Source organism: Salvelinus fontinalis, chromosome 42, assembly GCF_029448725.1.
Source record: "Salvelinus fontinalis isolate EN_2023a chromosome 42, ASM2944872v1, whole genome shotgun sequence".
NCBI classification, from domain to species: domain Eukaryota; kingdom Metazoa; phylum Chordata; class Actinopteri; order Salmoniformes; family Salmonidae; genus Salvelinus; species Salvelinus fontinalis.
In genome coordinates, this window is record NC_074706.1 from 20,253,984 (window position 1) to 20,278,490 (window position 24,507).

Below are 24,507 nucleotides of genomic sequence, written 5' to 3' on the forward strand. Positions count from 1 at the left end.
GGTTGAGTACAGCATTAATTTTGGAGTGGGGCTGTAGCGTAACAAAGTGGAAAAAGTAAAGGGGTCTGAATAAAAAACAACTAAAAGGACAGTCATTTAGGAAGTGTACTTTCAATTTCAATTGAACATTCCAGAACGTAAAAACGTACTGAACACAGCCCTGGTGACTGTAAAGGGCAATTCCACAGTAACATAATAACGCTGAGACTCAGACTTTTCACTTTAGAATGTATGCCAAACAAAATCCATTGATTTCTAAGTTTAAAAAAAATGATAACTCTATGCACAAGGACTATGGTTAACAATTGACACAGAAAATTTGACAAAAACACATTTACTTAGTTTTTGGTCAATTAGTTTTGGTCAACATTTTTGTGCATAGAGTTGTATGGTTCCACTGAGATAAGGGAAGCTCAGTCCAGGCAATTAATAAAAAATAACAGTCAGTCAGCACAGAGTCGATTTTGTGTATTTAATTTCATAACGTAAAGTACAGTAATTGTATTACACAAAACATTACATTTTACAAGTAGAATAACTTTGATTACTATGGTAACCCTTCAGCTCTTCTATACATCTGTTGCCCTCACTATTGTAACATTTAATTTTGAATACTTTGGAGAAGGTTCAACATAACATTACAGACATCTTCCTTTCATCATTATAAAACACATGCGTGAAACAACAGGACAAGGCTGTCACTTTTCATCAGTAACAACGTTTCCATCCACAGTTTTTATGCAAGTAAAGTCATACCATATAAAAAAGGTTACGACAGCTGTGATGGAAACAGGATGTTTCGATACAATTTTATAAATGCCGACAGATAATTTGTTCGTTTGACAAGATGGGATCTTTTTGTGCCTAAAATTAATGATGCGAGAAATTGCGGTGGAAACGCATTTATGAGCACATATTGATATAATAACCATCATATCGAAGTAAACTTGGAGTCACGTGATGATATGGTGTGTGGTCCTCCCACTACGACTTGGGAAACCATGCAGTTTATTAGGCTACAGATAAAATAAGTTAATGAACTTCACAGGGTGGTAAAAATGCACGGTATGAGCTTGATGCTCCTGTCCAATAAATAGATCTTATTCTAGTTACATGATAATCAATGTTTAATTATTACGATGATTACATTAATCCTGTAACAGTTAACTCATTAGCAATCTTGGAGCACCACGGAAAAAGTTTATTTAACAAGTTATCGTTTTACGAATTAACTCTTACAGATATAAAGATCTCTTACATTTCAGTCATCAATCAGTCATTCATTAATTGTTACCTTCTATCAGTCTCATTCTGAATGTTGCAAAATCCTTGGATATCTGCATAAACCCTAGCATAAATGATGAAATCAGCGATATACAAATTGGCTAAAATATTTATTTTCTAACTAACTAATCACACAGAATTACATAAACACAAACAGAATAGCTTACACATTGATTACTACAAAATGCAATGAAAAGTCACTAGTGGACTAAACCGATATGACGGCTTGGTAGACAATGGAAAGGGGTGTGGACAGATAAAGAGTGGGAAAGACAGAATGGACCCACTACATACAGTTGATAACTATGCTCTTGGAAATGCTAATACTTTGCACATAAATGGCCGCTCATTCGAAAATAATTGCAATGTACATATTTACGCTTGTATGTCTTGTCGTCTCTCTCTGTTGAAATTGCTCGGTCCATTTTCTGTGGAGAGTAATTTGTCAGAAGTCTCTGGTTGTGTTCCCCAAAAGTCACAATGTCTTGTGTAGTTGGAGCTTCTCAGATTTCTTGGAGTGTCTGTTATAATGGATACATCAGACGTACCAATGGTCGTTTGATAGGGAAATGTTCTTCTCTCGTCTTCGGTCGAGTTTCCTAGACTATTTTACATATACAGCTGCAGACTGTGAATGTGTAGTCTTTAGTTTTGTAGATTTCTTAACCATTTATAACGTATTCAGCTGGCGCTGCACGTAACTGGTCTATAGAGTGGTAGCTATTTAAATTGCTAACCATTTCAACATGTAGCTACAGCTCCATGCTCTCTGGTCTATAGAGATTTTCTTCTTCTCTGTTGAAAGTTTTCGGAGTGTCTAACCATTTCGTACCTTCCAGCTCACGCTGTCGGTCCCGCTGGTCTAATGTTAATTTCGCTAGAAGTGGGATTTATGCACTCTGGGAAAAGGGGGCGTTCCATGACGCTGACATAATGTCTGTGCTCACGTGGGTGTGGTCACTGACTGGTTAAGACTTTATATGAAAAACAATTATCTCATTTAGAAGGCTAACACATTTCATCTTCTCACAAATAGTTTCATATTTAATCATATAAGTTCCCCAACATTTGGATGTGAACCTGACAACTGGGAAATATACACATTCAGAAATACAGTTATGTTGTTATACTGTTCTTAGTTACATCACAAATTAGTAACAAATTAAACAGGATTATTCTTTAAGTAGCCACGGACCATTCCAATTGTTTGGATTACAGATATATTGTTTCATTATTCAACCCTTTGAACCCTTTGATGTCACAGTACTACAAAATCTTTCTCTGTTGTAACGAAGGGATTTTTCACTTCCCTTTCATTGTGTGGGAGAAAGAGTTCCTGCAGGTATTTACGACCATCATAAAACGGCCAACTTCACCCCTCTCCCGCTCTGAGGGAGGTAGGGATAGAGGGGGGGGGGGGGGGGGGGTCTGGCACCTATGATCCTCACCGAAAAGGGCAAGTCATGACACTGCCATATAACAAATAAAAATATTATCCATAATAATCTCATCATGTATTGTAGACTACACCCAGATACAGAAGCATTTTTGCATTTTTGCATACACCATCACAGCAACTATTACCATATCATCTACTCTGCCTCATCATACTCATTATTTCCTTATTTCACCTTAACCAGTTCCCTACTACATCTAAAACCAACAGAAATAACTACATACTACACTATACAAAAAGTATATACACAACATTCAACAATTTCAAAGATTTTACTGAGTTACAGTTCATATAAGGAAATCAGTCGATTGAAATAAATTCATTAGGCCCTAATCTATGTATTTCACATGACTGGGAATACAAATATGCATCTGTTGGTCACATATCTTTCCAAAAAAAAAGTAGGGGCATGGATCAGAACCAGTCAGTATCTGGTGTGACCACAATTTGCCTCATGCAGTGTGACACATTTCCATCGCATAGAGTTGATCAGGCTGTGCAAAGTTGCTGGATAGTGGTGGGAACTGGAACACGCTTTCGCACATGTCAATCCAGAGCATCCCAAACATGCTCAATGGGTGACATCTGGTGAGTATGCAGGCCATGGAAGAACTAGGACATTTTCAGTTTCCATTCTCATGCTGCAACATGAGGTGATGGCAGTGGATGAATGGCACAACAATGATCAGGATCTCGTCACGGTTACTCTGTGCATTTAAATTTCTCACTAACAGGGATGTACACAAATTTGTCCACAGAATTTGAAAGAAATAAGCTTTTTGTGCGTATGTAAAATGTCTGGAATCTTTTATTTCAGCTCATGAAACATGGGACCAACATTTTACATGTTGAATTTATATTTTTGTCCAGTATATTTTTTTTACACACACATTTGATTAATAAAATATTTAATCAGTTGCCTCCCTCAAATGAAGGGGATGGTGGCACAATCTTTGTGAGAGGGAGTGTATCGGATTTCATTGGTCGGCAACTCTTCATTCAGGATAAATTGAGTTAGCCCTGACTGCCACTGAGCAGGTCAGTTTTGAAAGATTCGTTGACATTGAAATTAACCTGGCTAAAGGTGAGCCACTTTCCTGTTTTTCCAGTTATCCCGAGTTGAACTCTGAGTTGACAAAAGTTACCTTACTAACTCCTCAAACCTGATTCATAGTATAGGGCTCCGAAGGATTCAGGCCTTGCGATGACTAGGGTGAAATATTAAACATGAATGAATGTTGCCCTGTCCTTGATATTTCAGACTGACTGGTCTCTACAAACTGGGTCAGAGGGTACATCCTTTTAACTTCTGTTTAGGAGCGTAATTAACCACATACCCCTCATTAATGAAGTCATTTAAAACAGGCTTGTGTAAATGACTATCCTACCGATCCTCGACTTCGGCGATGTCATCTACAAAATAGCTTCCAATACTCTACTCAGCAAACTGGATGCAGTTTATCACAGTGCCATCCGTTTTGTTACTAAAGCACCTTATACGACCCACCACTGCGACCTGTATGCCCTAGTCGGCTGGCCCTCGCTACATGTTTGTCGTCAGACCCACTGGCTCCAGGTCATCTACAAGGCTATGCTAGGTAAAGTGCCGCCTTATCTCAGTTCACTGGTCACGATGGCTACACCCACCCGTAGCACGCGCTCCAGCAGGTGTATCTCACTGATCATCCCTAAAGCCAAAACCTAATTTGGACGCCTTTCCTTCCAGTTCTCTGCTGCCTGCGACTGGAACAAATTGCAAAAATCTCTGAAGTTGGAGACTTTTATCTCCCTCAACAACTTTAAAAATCTGCTATCCGAGCAGCTAACCGATCGCTGCAGCTGTACATAGTCCATCTGTAAACTACCCACCCAATTTACCTACCTCACCCCCATACTGCTTTTATTTATTTACTTTTCTGCTCTTTTGCACACCAGTATCTCTTCTTGCACATGATCATCTGATGATTTATCACTCCAGTGTTAATCTGCTAAATTGTAATTATTCGATTTATTGCCTACCTCATGCCTTTTGCACACATTGTATATAGATTCTCTTTTTTCTACCATGTTATTGACTTGTTTATTGTTTACTCCATGTGTAACTCTGTGTTGTTGTCTGTTCACACTGCTATGCTTTATCTTGGCCAGGTCGCAGTTGCAAATGAGAACTTGTTCTCAACTAGCCTACCTGGTTAAATAAAGGTGAAATAAAAAAAAATACTGTTTTTAGAGAGACCGTAAACTTAGGCTAACACAAGGACCGTTGAATATTTACATTACTGAGGTGATGTAGATGAAATAAAGTCATTCTATTCAATTAAAATAGCGTATTTCCTGGAAGGAAACTTAATATGTGGTGACGAATTGTACATACAAGACACATAACAACATAGAACACAAAAACATGTTGGATACAGTATAAAGGATTTTAATCATTCTATGCAGTCACAGGGAACATACACATATATATACTAACAATAACTTCAAGAGTTTGATGGATGTTGGCACAAAACTAGAAGATGCTCTCTTAGCTCTCTATAACTGCCCCCGGAGGGTAGGGGGCTATACTTAAGCAATAAGGCCAGAGGGGGTGTGGTACATGGCCAATATATCACGGCTAAGGGCTGTTCTTAGGCACGACGCAACGCAGACTGCCTTGATACAGCCCTTAGCCGGGGTATATTGGCCATATACCACAAACCCCTGAGGTGTCTTATTGCTATTATAAGCTGCTTACCAACGTAATTAGAACAGTAAGAAGTAATGTTTTGTCATACCCACGGTATACGGTCTGATATATCATGACTTTCAGCCAATCAGCATTCAGGGCTCGAACCACCCAATTTATAATGGTCATTTAGTGAGTGTGTTATGTCAAAGGCTATTTGTTCCCTCTTCCTCCTCACTCGTTTTTTGTAAATGTCAGTAAGGGTTTCCTGACTTTCTCTGATGACGTTCCCACTGATTCCTATTACCCTGTGGGTCAATGGCTTCTGACATGTTCGATATAGCACCAGAATACCCCACAATATTAAAGGCTAAAATGGATTCTGTAAAGCATTCTTAAAATGCTTGGATAATTGATTGGTGTACATTCAACTTCCTCAATTTCCTTAGAAAGAACAGGCGTTGTTGACATTTTGAGTGATCCGCCCAGTGTTTCTTTTGAAAGATCTTGTTGTCAATTATACTTCTTAGATATTTGTTGTACTCCACTCGCGCAATGATCTGTACATTCATCTCCAGCGCTGGGAAAGTAGGTTGGTCTCTTCTCTAGTCAATGACCAGGTCTTTGGTTTTGGTTGCATTGAGGTCCAGCCCAGGTAGTTCTGGCTACACCACAGTGAAAACCTGTCAATTTCAGCCTGGAGATGCCTGTCTGTCTGAGTTGCCTGCTGTGTCCATAATTATGGTCATCCGAGTACTTAATGAACATCATCTCTGGGCCTGAGCTCCTACAGTCATCGGTGTTCAGGGTGAATAACACAGGCGAGATGACAGAGCCTTATTGTGATCCTGTAGAGATGATTCTGGATGAGATGCAGTGACCTTTGAATCTTACCAGAGAATCAGTTGTGATTATATATATATATATTTACAGTGGGGAGAACAAGTATTTGATACACTGCCGATTTTGCAGGTTTTCCTACTTACAAAGCATGTAGAAGTCTGTAATTTTTATCATAGGTACACTTCAAATGTGAGAGATGGAATATAAAACAAAAATCCAGAAAATCACATTGTATGATTTTTAAGTAATTAATTTGCATTTTATTGCATGACATAAGTATTTGATACATCAGAAAAGCAGAACTTACAATTTGGTACCGAGACCTTTGTTTGCAATTACAGAGATCATATGTTTCCTGTAGTTCTTGACCAGGTTTGCACACACTGCAGCAGGGATTTTGGCCCACTCCTCCATACAGACCTTCTCCAGATCCTTCAGGTTCGGGGGCTGTCGCTGGGCAATACGGACTTTCAGCTCCCTCCAAAGATGTTCTATTGGGTTCAGGTCTGGAGACTGGCTAGGCCACTCCAGGCCCTTGAGATGCTTCTTACGGAGCCACTCCTTAGTTGCCCTGGCTGTGTGTTTCGGGTCGTTGTCATGCTGGAAGACCCAGCCACGACCCTGTCCCCTTTGCAGAAAAGCATCCCCAAAGAATGTTTCCACCTCCATGCTTCACGGTTGGGATAGGGTTCTTGGGGTTGTACTCATCCTTCTTCTTCCTCCAAACACGGCGAGTGGAGTTTAGACCAAAAAGCTCTATTTTTTTCTAATCAGACCACATGACCTTCTCCCATTCCTCCTCTGGATCATCCAGATGGTCATTGGCAAACTTCAGACGGGCCTGGACATGCGCTGGCTTGACCAGGGAACCTTGCGTGCGCTGCAGGATTTTAATCCGTGATGGCGTAGTGTGTTGCTAATGGTTTTCTTTGAGACTGTGGTCCCAGCTCTCTTCAGGTCATTGACCAGGTCCTGCCATGTAGTTCAGGGCTGATCCCTCACCTTCCTCATGATCATTGATGCCCCACGAGGTGAGATCTTGCATGGAGCCCCAGACCGAGGGTGATTAACCGTCATCTTGAACTTCTTCCATTTTCTAATAATTGCGCCAACAGTTGTTGCCTTCTCACCAAGCTGCTTGCTTATTGTCCTGTAGCCCATCCCAGCCTTGTGCAGGTCTACAATTTTATCCCTGATGTCCTTACACAGCTCTCTGGTCTTGGCCATTGTGGAGAGGATTGAGTCTGTTTGATTGAGTGTGTGGACAGGTGTCTTTTATACAGGTAACGAGTTCAAACAGATGCAGTTACTACAGGTAATGAGTGGACAACAGGAGGGCTTCTTAAAGAAAAACTAACAGGTCTGTGAGAGCCGGAATTCTTACTGGTTGGTAGGTGATCAAATATTTATGTCATGCAATAAAATGCAAATGAATTACTTAAAATCATACAATGTGATTTTCTGGATTTTTGTTTTAGATTCCGTCTCTCACAGTTCAGCAAAAAAATAAACATATCTTTTTCAGGACCCTTTCTTTCAAAGATAATTCGTAAAAATCCAAATAACTTCACAGATCTTCATTGTAAAGGGTTTAAACACTGTTTCCCATGCTTGTTCAATGAACCATAAACAATTAATGAACATGCACCTGTGGAATGGTCGTTAAAACACTAACAGCTTACAGACGGTAAGCAATTAAGGTCACAGTTCTGAAAACTTAGGACACTAAAGAGGCCTTTCTACTGACTCTGAAAAACACCAAAATTAAGAGGCCCAGGGTCCCTGCTCATCTGCGTGAACGTGCCTTAGGCATGCTACAAGGAGGCATGAGGACTGCAGATGTGGCCAGGGGAATAAATTGCCATGTCCGTACTGTGAGACGCCTAAGACAGCGCTACAGGGAGACAGGACGGACAGCTGATCGTCGTCGCAGTGGCAGACCACATGTAACAACACCTGCACAGGATCGGTACATCCGAACATCACACCTACGAGACAGGTACAGGATGGCAACAACAATTGCCGACTAACAGCAGGAACGCACAATCCCTTAATCAGTGCTCAGACTGTCCGCTATAGGCTGAGAGAGGCTGGACTGATGACTTGTAGGTCTGTTGTAAGGCAGGTCCTCACCAGACATCACTGGCAACAACGTCGCATATGGGCACAAACCCACCGTCGCTGGACCAGACAGGACTGGCAAAAAGTGCTCTTCACTGACGAGTCACGGTTTTGTCTCACCAGGGGTGATGGTCGGATTCGCGTTTATCGTCGAAGGAATGAGCGTTACACCGAGGCCAGTACTCTGGAGCGCGATCAATTTGGAGGTGGAGGGTCCGTCATGGTCTGGGGCAGTGTGTCACAGCATCATCGGACTGAGCTTGTTGTCATTGCAGGCAATCTCAACGATGTGCGTTACAGGGAAGACATCCTCATCCCTCATGTGGTACGGCTCCTGCAGGCTCATACTGACATGACCCTCCAGCATGACAATGCCACCAGCCATACTGCTTGTTCTGTGTGTGATTTCCTGCAAGACAGGAATGTCAGTGTTCTGCCATGGCCAGTGGAGAGCCCAGATCTCAATCCCATTGAGCACGTCTGGGACCTGTTTGATCTGAGCGTGAGGGCGAGGGCCATTCCCCCCAGAAATGTCTGGGAACTTGCAGGTGCCTTGGTGGAAGAGTGGGGTAACATCCCACAGCAAGAACTGGCAAATCTGGTGCAGTCCATGAAGAGGAGATGCACTGCAGTACTTAATGCAGCTGGTGGCCACACCAGATACTGACTGTTACTTTCTATTTTGCCCCCCCCCCCCCCCCCTTTGTTCAGGGACACATTATTACATTTCTGTTAGTCACATGTCTGTGGAACTTGTTCAGTTTATGTCTCAGTTGTTGAATCTTATGTTCACACAAATATTTACACATGTTAAGTTTGCTGAAAATAAACGCAGTTGACAGTGAGAGGAAGTTTAGTAACAGTCAAAAGTTTGGACACCTACTCATTCAATGGTTTTTCTTAATATTTTGCCATTTTCTACCATTGTAGAATAATAGTGAAGACATCAAAACTATGAAATAACACATATGGAATCATGTAGTAACCCAAAAAGTGTTAAACAAATCAAAATATATTTTATATTTGAGATTATTCAAAGTAGCCACCCTTTGCCTTGATGACAGCTTTGCACACTCTTGGCATTCTCTCAACCAGCTTCACCTGAAATGCATTTCAATTAACAGGTGTGGCTTGTAAAAAGCTAATTTGTGGAATTTATTTCCTTCTTAATGCGTTTGAGCCAATCAGTTGTGTTGTGACAAGGTAGGGATGGTATACAGAAGATAGCCCTATTTGGTAAAAGACCAAGTCCATATTATGTCGAGAACAGCTCAAATAAGCAAAGAAAAACAACACATCATCATTATTTTAAGACATGAAGGTCAGTCAATCTGGGAAAATTTCAAGAACTTAAAAAAATAAAAAATCTAATGCAGCCAAAAACAAAAAACATCAGACTCTATGATGAAACTGGCTCTCATGAGGACCGCCGCAGGAAAGAAAGACTCAGAGTTATCTCCGCATGTGTAGTTCCCACCGTGCAGCTTTGCTGGTGACACTGTCTGATTTATTTAGAATTCGAGGCACACTAAACCAGCATGGCTACCACAGCATTCTGCAGAGATATGCCATCCCATCTGGTTTGTGCTTAGTCCCACTATCATTTGCTTTTCAACAGGACAATGACCCAAAACACACCTCCAGGCTGTGTAAGGGCTATTTTACCAAGAAGGAGAGTGATGGAGTGCTGCATCAGATGACCTGGCCTCCACATCACCCGACCTCAAACCAATTGAGATGGTTTGGGATGAGTTGGACCGCAGAGTCCAGGACTGTTGGAAAAGCATTCCTCATGAAGCTGGTTGAGAGAATGCCAAGAGTGTGGATAGCTGTCATCAAGGCAAAGCGTGGCAACTTTGAAGAATCTCAAATATAAAATATATTTTGTTTTTTTCAACATTTTTTGGTTACTAAATGATTCCATTTGTGTTATTTCATAGTTTTGATGTGTTCACTATTATTCTACAATGTAGAACTAGTAAAAATAAAGAAAAAGCTGGAATGAGTATGTGTGTCCAAACTTTTGACTGGTACTATATATATATATATATATATATGTAACAGTATAACTTTAAACCATCCCCTCGCCCCGACACGGGCGCGAACCAGGGACCCTCTGCACACATCAACGACGGTCGCCCACGAAGCATCGTTACCATTTCACATCCGTTACACTCACCCCCCTTTCAACCTCCTCCTTTTCCGCAGCAACCAGTGATCCGGGTCAACAGCATCAATGTAACAGTATAACTTTAAACCATCCCAATGTAACAGTATAACTTTAAACCGTCCCCTCGCCCCGACACGGGCGCGAACCAGGGACCCTCTGCACACATCAACGACGGTCGCCCACGAAGCATCGTTACCCATCGCTCCACAAAGGCCACGGCTCTTGCAGGGCAAGGGGCAACACTACTTAAGTCTCAGAGCAAGTGACGTAACTGGTTGAAATGCTACTAGCGCGTACCCGCTAACTAGCTAGCCATTTCACATCCGTTACATATAGATAGAACCAGAACTGCTGGTTCTTTCTAAACAAGTCTGTTCTGAGTGTAACGGATACTGATCATGAAACGTCGTGATTTGTTGTTAATTTGTATTTCTGTATATTTCAGTGGTGGATACAATATGGCTGTGAATTTTTTTAAATTAATTTGTATTTTTTTTATTAAGTTGCAGCTAGCAATAGCATATTTCAAAGAGCGACTCAGAGCACTCCTTTTTTCATTTAATCACGCGCCATGACGCCAACCAATGAAATCCTTTCTCTTCACTCTAAAAAGGAAGTAAACAGTGACCGAGAACAACTTTCACGTTAGTGTTTTTATTGTTGTTATTTAGACATTTATTAACACAATGGAACTACAAATATGACTAATTGAACTCCTAAGCATCAGATACTTACCCCAAGTAGTCTTTAATTCTCGTTGGAGACAGGGCTTAGTTGATAGACGTTATCTAGCTGACGCTAGCTAGCTGCTAATAATGGCTAACTGTATGGTTTTTCACACTCAAATAGCCTCCATCATGGAGGTGCTAGCGAATGCAGCCGTGTCAGAGATCTGTAAACTCGTAGACGACGACTATGCAGTGTTTCGTTTGGAAATAACTCAAAGCCAGAAAGAAAACAGGGTAATACGGAGGAAACTACAGCTATTGGAACTGAAGGTGGCACGGGAGCGCGCAGAGAAGACAATGCGAGAGCGCGCCCTCCCCAGTAGTGTAAAGGTCCTCGACCGATACAGAGGAATGGCAAGAGGTACATTTTGCCACTTTCCCTTCCCACATGTGTTTGGATAGTATGCAATAATTTCACAAATTACTTAGTTATCTTGCAAGAAGTTATGAGAAGTGTCGCTTTACATCCTTGCCAATTCTAGACTGTGTCAAAACTGTCAATAGTGTACAACAGTCAATATAGCGTTGAGCACCCAAGCTAACGACCTCTTTATACCCAATCACTCTCTCAGGCGAAGGACATCTCACTGGAGGCCACAGGAACTTTGTGAAGCCAGTGGGCCACAATACATGGAGAAATGACCAACCCGTAGCTGTAGATGAAGGGAGTGGAACCTCAACCCAGCACATTATCATAATAGAGGTATGTGTAATTAAAATGACAGTGCATCAAATGTGACCAGTTTCAGAAAGGCTCCCCTCCGCTATTCACTTGCTAACATGTACATCCTAATTTATCTGCCATAGCGGAGACTTCCCTACGACATTGTTATCCAATTCCACTCATTTACCGGTAATAACCTCCTCTCTTTTTGTGTCAGTCTGCAGATGCAGAGGCTGCAGGTTCTGAGGTCGAGCAGGAGAGATCTGAAGGAGAGGAGAACCCACGGCACAGCAGAGACATCCAGACTGGAGCAGCTGGAGTGCCCTATGAAGCCACAGAGGACCCCACCACCGCTGCCGCTGCTCACGAGCCAAGAAACCAACGCAGCTTCACGGAGGTCAGTGGAAGGCCGGACACCGTCCTCAAGTCAGAGACAGACACCAAGACTTTAATTGTAACACAACGGCTCTTACACACAGGATCTGACCAATTATCAGGTCCAGAGAGACTGGGGCTGGGGCCACTGGACTGTCCTCCTGCTCCCAGCTCAGAGTATTTACCGGTATTTAGCCAGAGCCAGAGGCCTGTTCATTCCCGTGGGGATGGTGAAACATTAGACACTGGTCGTGGTGATCCATCTTATTCTTACACTACAGAGGTGGTCCCTGGCAACATATCCTTGGGTTTAGAGAGACAGATTGATCTGTCTAGAGGGGACTGGAACCGGTATAGTAGTAGTGTATACTCTGAAGGGTCCCTAGATAAGAAAGGGGAGGTTATAGTCGTAGATGAGGTGACTGTGAAAGTGGAGGGCGACACATCTCTGACATGGAATGCAGACGAAACTCACTTTTTTGAAGGACACTCACAGGGCAACACCAATGACTTCTTAGACTACAGGGAAAGCTTAGAGACAAATCTAAATGTTGCAACCCACTCCCCTTTACACGCATTCAGGGATCGCAACTCAGTGTCTGCGTCAATGGCACCTCCCGATTCAGACGGCCGCATCCTTTTCGATCAGGTATTGAACTCAAATGACAGGGCTAGAGCCCAGGCCCAGGGAAGGGGAGCAATATCAGGCGGTAGTAAAGAAAAACGGTTCCTCTGCATGTTCTGTAACAAAGGCTTCAGCTGCTCCCAGAAGGTTGAGATCCACCAGAGGGTCCACACAGGGGAGAAACCCTACAGCTGTACCCAGTGTCACATGCGCTTCACCCAGGCTGGTGACCTGAAGAGGCATCAGAGGGTCCACACAGGGGAGAAACCTTACAGCTGCCCCCAGTGTGAGAAGAGGTTCTCTCGCCACCACCATTTGAAGATGCACTTGAAGATCCACACAGGAGAGAGTCCGTTCGCCTGAACGCACTGCAGGTAGAGGTTCTCAGAAAGGAGCTACCTTAGAATACACCAGCAGAAAAACCATTCCACTCTATAATATAGCTTATGACCTTTAGATCAAACGCTGTATTTAAAGGAAAATTGAATTTTCTTTTTTTTCTGCAGAAAAGACCCACAGATGCATTTGTAATAACGAGAGTAACAGATTTCAGTGTTGAATATTCCTTGGTAGAATATTGCATCAGCAGAAAAACCATTCCACTCTATAACATAGGAAGTAAACATTCCACTCGATCGCTTCTGACGTTTTGACAAACCCTGCATTATAGACAAAGATTCATTTTAATTGTTGTCAGTAGAAAAGATCCACAGATGCATTTGAAATAATGAGAGTAACAAACAGATTTCAGTGTTGAATATTCCCGGGTAAAAAAAATTCATCCAGACATTGTGTGATATATAAGCTTAACAAGTCTGTTACTTATTGTGTTTGCACTGTGTAGGCTATATGTTGTTCACAAATGCCTATTTCATTACTTCCATTAAACTACTTAATTATTTCCCAAAGACTCCTTTTAAAGAGAAAATGTATGCAGTTTATCAAGTTCATGCTGCTTTTTAGTTGAGACATTGTATGTGTGGTTTTCATATGGTGTATTTAAAACTCGTTTGTTTAATAAACACAAAATGGGACTTTTTATTCTAAGACTTTCATTGATATTCCCTTTAATATACAGTGCATTCGGAAAGTATTCAGACCCCTTGACTTTTCCACATTGTTACTTTACAGCCTTATTCTAAAATGTTTTAAATATTATTTTTCCCTTCATCTACCCCATAAGGACAAAGTGGAAACAGGTTTTTAGAAGAAAAAAAAATACCTCATTTACATAAGTATTCAGACCCTTTGCTATGAGACCCGAAAATTGAGCTCAGGTGCATCCTGTTTCCACTGTTTCCTCATCCTTGAGAGGTTTCAACAGCTTGATTGGAGTCCACCTGTGGTAAATTCAATTGATTCAACATGATTTGGAAAGGCACACACCTTTCTATATAAGGTCTCACAGGTGACAGTTCATGAAGATGTCAGAGCATAAACCAAGCCATGAGGTAGAAGGAATTGTCCGTAAAGCTCAGAGACAGGATTGTGTCGGGGCACAGATCTGGAGAAGGGTACCAAAAAATGTCTGCAGGATTGAAGGTCCCCAAGAACACAGTGGCCTTCATCATTCCTAAATGGAAGAAGTTTGGAACCACCAAGACTCTTCCTAGAGCTGGCCGCCTGGCCAAGCTGAGCAATCGGGGGAGAAGGGCCTTGGTCAGGGAGGTGACCAAGAACCTGATGGTCACTCTGACAGAGCTCCAGAGTTTGTCTGTGGAGATGGGAGAACCTTCCAGAAGGACATACATCTCTGCAGCACTCCACCAATCATGCATTTTATAGTAGAGTGGCCAGACGGAAGCCACTCCTCAGTAAAATGTACATGACAGCCTGCTTGGAGTTTGCCAAAATGCACCTAAAGGAGTCTCAGACCATGAGAAACAAGATTCTTTGGTTTGTTGAAACCAAGATGGAACTCTTTGGCCTGAATGCCAAGCATCAAGTTTTGCGGAAACCTGGCACCATCCCTACGGTGAAGCATGGTGGTGGCAGCATCATGCTGTGGGGATGTTTATTAGAGGCAGGGACTGGGAGACTTATCAGGATCGAGGGAAAGATGAACAAAAGCAAAGTAAAGGGATCCTTGATGAAAACCTGCTCCAGACCGCTCAGGACCTTAGACTGGGGGCGAAGGTTCACCTTCCAACCGGACAACGACCCTAAGCACAACACAGGAGTGACAAGTCTCTGAATGTCCTTGAGTGGCCCAGCTAGAGCCTGGACTTGAACCCGATCAAACATCCATGGAAAGACCTGAAAATAGCTTTTCAGCGATGCTCCCCATCCAAACTGAAAGAGCTTGAGAGGATCTGCAGAGAAGAATGAGAGAAACTCCCCAAATACAGGTGTGCCAAGCTTGCAGCGTCATACCCAAGAAGACTCGAGGCTGGCAAAAATGCTTCAACAAACTATTGAGTAAAGGGTCTTAAATACTAATGTAAATGTGATATTTTTTTTAATGTTTAATACATTTACAAAAATGTCTAAAAACATGTTTTTGCTTTGTCATTATGGGTTATTGTGTGTAGATTGAAGATTGTAGATTAAAACATTTTAGAATAAATCTGTAATGTAACAAAATGTAGAAAAAGTCAAGCGGTCTGAATACTTTCTGAATTAACTGTACATTAGATCTGAGTTCACCCTATACTGCATACACACAACAGCGCTTTATAACAAATATACACTTACTAAATATACCTATACATACCCACACACTAACAAACACATACTGTACACGTCAAAATAGTTTTGTCAGGTTTGTCTGATGATTACTTTTGACTTATCATAGCTGACTTGTTTTTACCCACAACAACCTATTTATTTCCACCATGATGGGTTTAACAACAATGAAGTCTTTCTGTAACTACAGTATAGGACTCAAACCTATTGGGGATGGATAAAGACTCCATGTTGAAAGTGTGTTTATTATCTGTGTGTATACCTACCTGAGGGAGTGTATGTCTGTGTAATCTGTAACACCTCTCTTTTCCAGGAGGAGGAGGGTCCAGAGGTACTGCTGGTGAAGGAGGAGGGGTTTGAGGAGGGTCTGGGTAACCCTGAGGAGACCATGGTCATGGAGGACAACCAGACTACACCTCCTCCTGAACCCACAGAGGAACCAGCTGAGCAGCACAGGACCACACACAGTCTCACTGAGGTGAGCCCACTATGAACTACTGTCTGACTGGTATTAGGTCAGGGCCTGTATCCACAAAGCCTCTTACAGTAGAGGTGCTGATCTAGGATCAGTTTTGCCTTTTTAGATCATAATGAAAAAGACCTGATCCTCAATCAGCACTTTTACTCAGAGTATCTCAGAGTAGGAGTGTTGACCTTAGTTCATAAAAAATAAGATTGTATGGACAGATCCTATATCAGCACTCCTACTCCAAGATACTTTGTAGATACGGGCCCAGGTCTTGATTAAGCTGTCTTAAGTCTGGGACCATGCTTTTGAATTATCAAACCATTAAAGGGATAAGTCAGATGAACTTGTGGATACCATTTTTACATCTCTGCATCCAGTATACAGGAAGTTAGAGGTAATTTCACGTGCCAGTGCTAACTATTTTTGCACAAAAACTGGATTAGGTGTAACCGCAGACTTCCATTCTTTGCGCTAAGCTAGTTAGCAAAGCTAGTTGCCAAAATCCCGATCTATCCTTTTAAAGAGTGTCAAGTAATCAAATCAATGACAATGTTTGCATAGTACTCATAGCAATCCCTCATAGCCCAATCAGAAGATGCTTCATAGCAGTGTGCTCATATCAGATTTCTTGATCCAACATCCTCTCACTCTGTATCTCTTACAGTCAGTAGACATGGAGGATGGGAAGCCTGATCTGCAGCTGCTCAAAGTGGAGACAATAGAGGACAGGCCAGAGAGTGGACTAAAGATGTGGGATCAAGGTAAGGGAGAAATACATATAGAGAACATATATATACACAATGTGTATATATATGCATCAATAGGAAGATATTCACCTGCATAAAATGAAATAAATACAACTTATGTTTATATACTAAAACAAACATAATGTTTGAACTTGACCGGGTAATGGACTCAAACTCCATATGTAGAGTTCTCTGCCATGTTTGTAAAGTTTATTTTGTAACCTCTTCCTGCAGGTGGTTGGCTGGAGGCTAACAGAAGAGATTGGGTGGCCATCTTGGATTCCCAGACTGTTGCAGCCAAGGTCCCTGGGGACGGCATCACCGAGCAGGCCAGGACCAGAGGCGACATAGCGGAGGTCAGTGGAAGGGAAATTGTCCTCAACTCTGGGCTGGGGAACAACACTGTTAACCACAACCAGAAACAGACTGTCAAACACAAAACAACATCTCCATGACAACAGACTGGCTGAGACCAGGGCGAGGTGTAGATTTGGTCTCCAGGGACGGGGAGGTGTTCGTATGCGATTGGAAAGAACAGACACAGACTCGGCTAGTGATGCTCCTATAGTTGTGATTCACAGAGACTGATGGCACATCAGGTTAACCCCCTAACAGGTGCTGCCTTTAGCCTGCCTTCTATTAGCCTGATGACTCACACCAAATGATTTTGCTTCTTTGTCATTTGCTACATACTTTAGTTTGAGACTCCCATCATTGAAGTCGTTTGTGGTGACGAGGCGCATTGTCCAAAACAAAGTCATCAGCGATTGTATCGTCTCTAGCCAATCAAAGTATTTTGTATTTGTATTTTTGAAGGAAATCGTTGTGGAAATCTGTTGCCACTCAAGTCGGCTACACAATGCAATGCTCTTTATTTTGGCTGGCTGGCTAGCTAGCAAGCTAGAAAACAGGAATAACAAATATAATATCAGCATGTAATGTAGCTAGTTAGCTGTAAAATCGCCTAAACAAACTGCAGTATCAATATCACCACATTCAACCTGCAGATTGTGCCTCACAGAGTGGAGTCTAACATTCGCAACGGCAGATATACTTTTGAGGAGATGGGAAACATTGCCCATGCTATGTCATTGGGCCGCACGGTGCATTCTGGGCAATTCAAAAACCCAACATTAGCACAAATTTTGTCAACAAGAAGTACAACATTACAAATATTTTATGAGATAACTAACTTGCTATCTGTAATATCGTATAGCTTTGGAATTGTGATATGTACTTTAGAGAAAAATAGGCATGTTTCTTGACATATACACTGACTTTGAGAAGGGATTGCGTGACGATTAGCTTAGCAACCTTGTGACGCAGTATGACGACATAAATGCGATTGGTCGACAGTCTGATGGGTGAGGCGTTATACGTTGCTTCATTCATTGGATTCCGATCTCCTTTCTGTAACATCTCTGTCAACGGCACCATGCAATGCACCCTGGACTAAAGAGGCAGACAAATAGGAAAAATGTGCTAGGCCCTCCGTTAAATTACAAATTTCTCGAGGTAGGAATATCGCTAAAATATGTTCAATGGCTCATTTGACAGAAGACATCCACCCGAGTTATGACATCGGCCAGAATTGAAATCTGACATGTATGATAGACGTGTTGGCGATCTTAAAGTCGTATTCCTATTAACTTCCAGTGTGGTGAGAGAGACTTTATCACAGCTCTACGTCATACCGGACAGATTTCTGCTTGCTTGAATGACAATAACTCAGATACACATGAAAACATGACATGGCCCAGGGAATCGCGAGAACATCACTCAGAGATGCACAAAAACAGTATAACATTCAAAATGGGCGAACCTTTCCTTTAAGGTAGCTACTGTATATACAAATAAAAATATTTCATGACATTACATTTCATAGCACTTTTCACAACACATTAATTATGTGCCCTCAGGCCACTACTCCACTACCAGATTTCTAATACACAAAATCCATGTATACGTGTGTGTAGAGAGTGTCTTTTAGCATGTGTATGCTTGTGTTTGTGCCTGTGTCTCTTCACAGTCCTCACTGTTCCATAAGGTGTATTTATCTATTTTTTAAATCTGATTCTACTGCTTGCATCCGTTACCTGATGTGGAATAGAGTTCCATGTAGCCATGGCTCTATGTAGTACTGTGCGCCTCACATAGTCTGTTCTGGACTTTGGAACTGTGAAGAGGTCTCTGGTAGCATGTCTTGTGGGGTATGCATGGGTGTCCGAGCTGTTTGCTAATAGTTTAAACAGACAGCTCGGTGCATTCATCATTTCAACACTTCTTACAAAACAAGTAGAGATGAAGTCAATCTCTCCTCTACTTTGAGGCATGAGAGATTGACATGCATATTATTAATGTTAGCTCTCCTTGTACATTTAAGGGCCAGCCGTGCTGCCCTGTTCTTAGCCTATTGTAATTTTCCTATTTGTGGCACCTGGAAAATAGTCCAGGTGTGACAAAACTATGGCCTGTAGGACCTGCCTTGATGATAGTGTTGTTAAGAAGGCAGAGCAGCGCTTTATTATGGACAGACTTCTCCCCATCTTAGCTACTGTTGCATCAACATGTTTTGACCATGACAGTTTACAATCCAGGGTTACTCCAAGCAGTTTATTCACCTCAACTTTCCACATTATTTATTACAATATTTAGTTGAAGTTTAGTGTTTAGACTATCAAAGCCAATGAAGAATTTTCAAACCTCCGCTTTACCCACGTGTGTTCTGGCTCTGGCCCAACCCATCGGTTTCTGGACAAATCAGATGGCCCCGAATGTGTTAGCATTTGGTGAAGGGTCGGGGAGGTACTCATTGCGGAGAAGAAAATTGTGTCAGTGGGCGTGGAAGTGTTTGGCTGGAGTAAGGAGTCTGGGAAGCCAGGCAAGCCTTCTATCGGATCTATCAACTGGAACATGAACCCTGCGACAAGAGACACATTAATGTTAAACCAGACCTCACACAATGCCAGTGCCTCAACATTAAATGGCTACAAAGGACAGTAGTTGTAACGCTATCAGCAGATACAGTGGGAATAAGAATGGTGGCAGTGTTCATTTTGTGGGAAAGCCTTAAGTTTCCCTTAACAGGTGGAGATCCACCAGAGGATGCACATGGGGGAGAAACTATTCAGCTGCCACCTGTGCTGGGCCTGTTCTACCTCTCGTCCAGCCTGAAGATGCACCTGAAGGTCCACACGGATAATGGCTGCTTGCTTCTACTCACTGCTGGAAGAGGTTCTCAGAGAGGATCAAACTCAGGATACATCAGCAGAAAGTGTACAATGCCTTTGTATAGAGTATAGTGACATGTAATGTAGTACTAGTTTGTTTGTTTATAGTTCATTCTGTTGGTTTTGGATGTAGGAGGGAACTGGATGAGGTGAACTGAGGAAATAATGAGTATGATGAGGCAGAGGAGATGCTATAGTGACGGTGTTTGTAAAAATGCTTCACAGATGAAAAGTGACAACTACAACAAAACATTATGTACACCTGCTCTTTCCATGACAGACTGACCAGGTGAAATCTATGATTCCTTATTGATGTCACTTGTTAAATCCACTTCAATCAGTATAGTTGAAGGGAATGAGACAGGTTAAATAAGGATTTTTATGCCTTGAGACAATTGAGACATGGATTGTGTATGTGTGCCATTCAGAGGTTGAATGGGCAAGACAAAAGATTTAAGTGACTTTAAATTGGGTATGGTAGTAGGTGCCAGTTACACCGGTTTGTGTCAAGAACGCTGCAGGGTTTTTTACACTCAACAGTTTCCGGGGGGGGGGGGGGGGGCATAGCAGCGAGGGTAGCAGATTTACCGGAAAGGTAAAGCTTTAACATAGTGAGAAAAGTTATTATTGTTTTGTGCAATAAAAGTACTGTACTTCATTTTGTAGTCCTCGCGGAATGACATTTCACAGTGTCCATGCCCCACCCCTTGGGGGCGGGTGTAAAAATCGCTCAAAATCTGCCATTGGGGCCCATTCAAATTAGAACCAAGGTTGCCTTGTTACATCTTGTTCATTCTCGTACTTTAAATACTATGACTGTTTTCTCATTAGCTGGTAGTTTTTATTTGAAATGTCCCATACTTTGTTGATATCGTTATCAACCTACTCCATACCCCTAATAATATACATTTCAGTGTGCAGGGTGTCCTATTAGCATGCTAACACTAATTTAAACAGACTTGTAGAATAGTTAGCATAGTTAGCCATCGCTAGCATTCACTGTTTGAAGTTACTTGAGTGTGGTGGAGTTGACTATTGACTATGACATGAATATATATAATATATATATAATTCACAACATTTGGACGGGAGCTATAATCAAGTTATATATATTTTTAACTATCTGTGTCGTTTTTGCTTGAATTCAAGCTTGGCTGAAATGCTTTCAATGGGAAAGATTGCTTCTGTACCAAACTTCTGTGATTTTCATTGAAAACATCACTGTCCCATGTTGACGGACCTACAGTATGTGAGTGTATGACCATCTTGTTGAAATACAAAATTGAATCTGTGCTGACTGACTTGGTTATTTTTGTGTCATTGCATGGACTGAGTTTCCTATATCTCAGTCGAACCAAAACATACTGTACTTCATTCTTGAATCAACACATATAAAAATTTAAAATAAATAATAAACTCCAATGGCTCCATATTGTTAGGTACTTGAATCACAGTGTTAACATTTATAATATCATGTTTCTGTGTGTACAGCAAAGTGTTTATTATATAAACCTTTATCATTTTCTGTTCAATTTGTGTTTACAGTCTGCAGTCCATGAGGACCTGCTGATATCCGGTGTTGCTGGCGGGAGAGACTGGACCTCTGAGGTGGCTGGTCATAAACCCTGGCCCCAGATCAGGACCCTGGATGAGAAGCTTTCGCTCTTCCTTCCCGAGTCAGAACCAGGACCCAACCACGAGGGACAGAGACTCCACCACCACACCGAACACAACCAGTGGACAGGTAGACTGAACAACCTCAGTCCTGGTGGTCATCAAAAAGACAGAGGCTCCAGTCAGGGATCCAGTCTGCAGCCCAGAACCTTCTCTCCACAGTCTCAGTGCAGGGATGAAGCAGGGCCTGAAGCTGATAGAGATAGACCCTCCTGTTCCTATGATTCAAACATCACAGTATCCATGATGAACAGAACAAGTCACCCTGGGCTTCAGCCTTCACAGAGAGTAGTGGGAGACCCCTCTGGTGGAAGTCTATCAGGAAGTCTGTCGTCCCCTTCAGGATCTTGTCTAATGCTTAGTGACTGTGTTCATAGAAAGCCTGGACCTGGGTCTAGCTTTCCTCAGTTACCTCATGGTTACCCCACCAATACAGACCGGGTCAGGATGGGCGTTCACCACAAGAGGTATCTAGCCTATAACACAGCACACAATCCCAATAACTCCCCAACAATGGCTAGAGGTCAAGGAGGGAGCTTAAACACTAACCACCTGAGGGTGGTGGCTCCTGCTTCTACCTCCTCTGGTGTCAATGGGTCACAACGTGGGAGGCCGAGTATTAGGACAGACGCTGACAAGCCATACGCCTGCCCCACATGTGGGAAGCGCTTTACTGAGTCGAACTATGTGAAGAGGCACCAGACCGTTCACACCAAGGAGAGGCCCTTCAAGTGCAAACGATGTTACAAGAGCTTCTCCTTCCTGAGTAGCCTTATCAGACATAGGAGTGTCCACAATGTGGAACAATTGTAGCAGTGTGGCTTGAGATGTACACCAGGGATATCTGGGAGCCATTCTTTAGCTTAGCAATTCTCAACTGGTGGGTCACAGGGAGGTTTGACATGGGTCGCAGGTGTCTGAGTAAAAAAAATGTATATACATATATATACACTGCTCAAAAAAATAAAGGGAACACTTAAACAACACAATGTAACTCCAAGTCAATCACACTTCTGTGAAATCAAACTGTCCACTTAGGAAGCAACACTGATTGACAATAAATGTCACATGCTGTTGTGCAAATGGAATAGACAAAAGGTGGAAATTATAGGCAATTAGCAAGACCCCCCCCCAAAACAGGAGTGATTGCTGGAGGTCATTTTGCAGTTAACTGAGAAGTGGTCTGTGGTCACCACCTGCAGAATCACTCCTGTTTTGGGGGGTGTTTTGCTAATTGCCTATAATTTCCACCTTTTGTCTATTCCATTTGCACAACAGCATGTGAAATTTATTGTCAATCAGTGTTGCTTCCTAAGTGGACAGTTTGATTTCACAGAAGTGTGATTGACTTGGAGTTACATTGTGTTGTTTAAGTGTTCCCTTTATTTTTTTGAGCAGTGTATATTTTTCCTCCCCTGTATCAACTTTAATCTCCCATATCGGTTATTATCTGTATTATTGTTATGAATCTCCCATGGCTGTAGCAAACGTCGCCACACAAGTCACACACACAAAGTTGGCTTTATTTATACTGATGTACGTCACTGTGTTCCTCAATGCAACAATGACCAAAACATCCTCAAGTCAAGTCCCTCTTAACTGTTTCTGTTATGAAAAACCCCAGAGCTCACAAGCTTATCAATCTATCATCTGTGGTATGGGATCTTTACAAACGGTCCTTGACCTCAAGCTGTTTGCAGTAAATGGTCTGAAGGCTTCAGGTCTTGTGATGACTGAGGTGAAATATTAAACGAATGTGCACCTTTACTTGACATTCCAGACTGACTGGTCTCTTCAAAATGGTGTACATCCTTTTAACTCCCATTCAGGAGGGTAATTAACCACATACCCCTCATTAACCCTTTGTTAACTTGTCATTTGAAACAGGCATGTGTAAGTACTGGGTTCTAGAGAGACAGTAACCCTGGGCTAGAAAAAAGACAATTGAATATTTACCTTTCTTATGTGATGTATCTGGAATAAAGTAATTATATTATTTTCTACTCTATTCTTGCTAACACACTGTTCCTTCTAAACAGGTCTGGTCTGAGCTTGAAATATAGTGATCATGAATAGGAGATTTGATGTGTAATGTACTTCAAAGAACCGTGTGCATACCTTTTTCATTCAACCACACCCTTTGAGCTATGATGTGAACCAATAAGATCCTATTGTAAACAGAAGTGAACCGTGGCCAAGAACATTGAAGCAAGGCAGTAAGTCACAGAACAGTAATTTTCCAGTCACTTCTGGGAAACTGGAATGCTTACGGACCATGCTCTCAGATGCAGAGTAGCCCACGTTTGGCGAGCATGGAGAGGCCAGAGATAGACAGACTAATAAATTGGGCTAAGGAACAGATGTTGGGTAATGGAGAAAGGCCATCAGTGCATGTTCTGCAAACAATACAGTGGGTGAAGGCATGCATAAGGGCGGTGAACGAAGAGATGTGGTTATGGACAGTGAGGAAGAAGAACCTAGTGCAGTGGGAAGTTGTGTGTTGAGGAATAATGGTGCCAAGTACAAACCATACTCTGCTGTCTGATGGCTCAGGAATTGAACCTGATAAGAGTGAGGATGAATTACCTGCGGTGGCAAGTGTGGTGAAGACCTCAGAGTCCAAGCCTCACCCCGATGGTCATGCAAAGGATGGTTCTGTCCCAGTGAGAGTGGAATTTTTGGGGTAAAGAGATCCCTGCCTTTTGGCTGCCCCATATGTAGTCTCAAGCTGGGTGCAAAAGTATGTGGATACTGTTAAATTGGTGAAGG

At 42.1% G+C, this 24,507-nt stretch overlaps 1 protein-coding gene across 2 annotated transcripts; it reads left to right on the forward strand.

Moving 5' to 3' along the window:
- Positions 1 to 10,410: 10,410 nt before the first annotated feature.
- LOC129841488 (zinc finger and SCAN domain-containing protein 12-like) lies at positions 10,411 to 23,717 on the forward strand. Of its 2 annotated transcripts, XM_055909772.1 has the most exons (7): positions 10,411 to 11,631; positions 11,843 to 11,973; positions 12,152 to 12,331; positions 15,933 to 16,097; positions 16,753 to 16,849; positions 17,069 to 17,190; positions 21,610 to 23,717. In XM_055909772.1, exons 1-7 carry the CDS (start codon positions 11,358 to 11,360, stop codon positions 22,549 to 22,551), a joined length of 1,911 nt encoding a protein of 636 aa, XP_055765747.1. In that variant the 5' UTR covers positions 10,411 to 11,357; the 3' UTR covers positions 22,552 to 23,717. The 2 variants fall into 2 exon arrangements, with proteins under 2 accessions (XP_055765747.1, XP_055765748.1); XM_055909773.1 differs by lacking the exons at positions 16,753 to 16,849; positions 17,069 to 17,190; positions 21,610 to 23,717 and having other exon boundaries at positions 10,432 to 11,631; positions 12,152 to 13,308; positions 15,933 to 16,020.
- Positions 23,718 to 24,507: the final 790 nt, after the last annotated feature.

Coding starts and splice junctions, on each gene's coding strand:
- LOC129841488 (XM_055909772.1), top strand. CDS start 11,358: ATGGCTAACTGTATGGTTTTTCACACTCAAATAGCCTCCATCATGGAG. Junction 16,098..16,752: donor CCACACACAGTCTCACTGAG/GTGAGCCCACTA, acceptor TATCTCTTACAG/TCAGTAGACATGGAGGATGG. Junction 17,191..21,609: donor CCAGAGGCGACATAGCGGAG/GTCAGTGGAAGG, acceptor TTGTGTTTACAG/TCTGCAGTCCATGAGGACCT.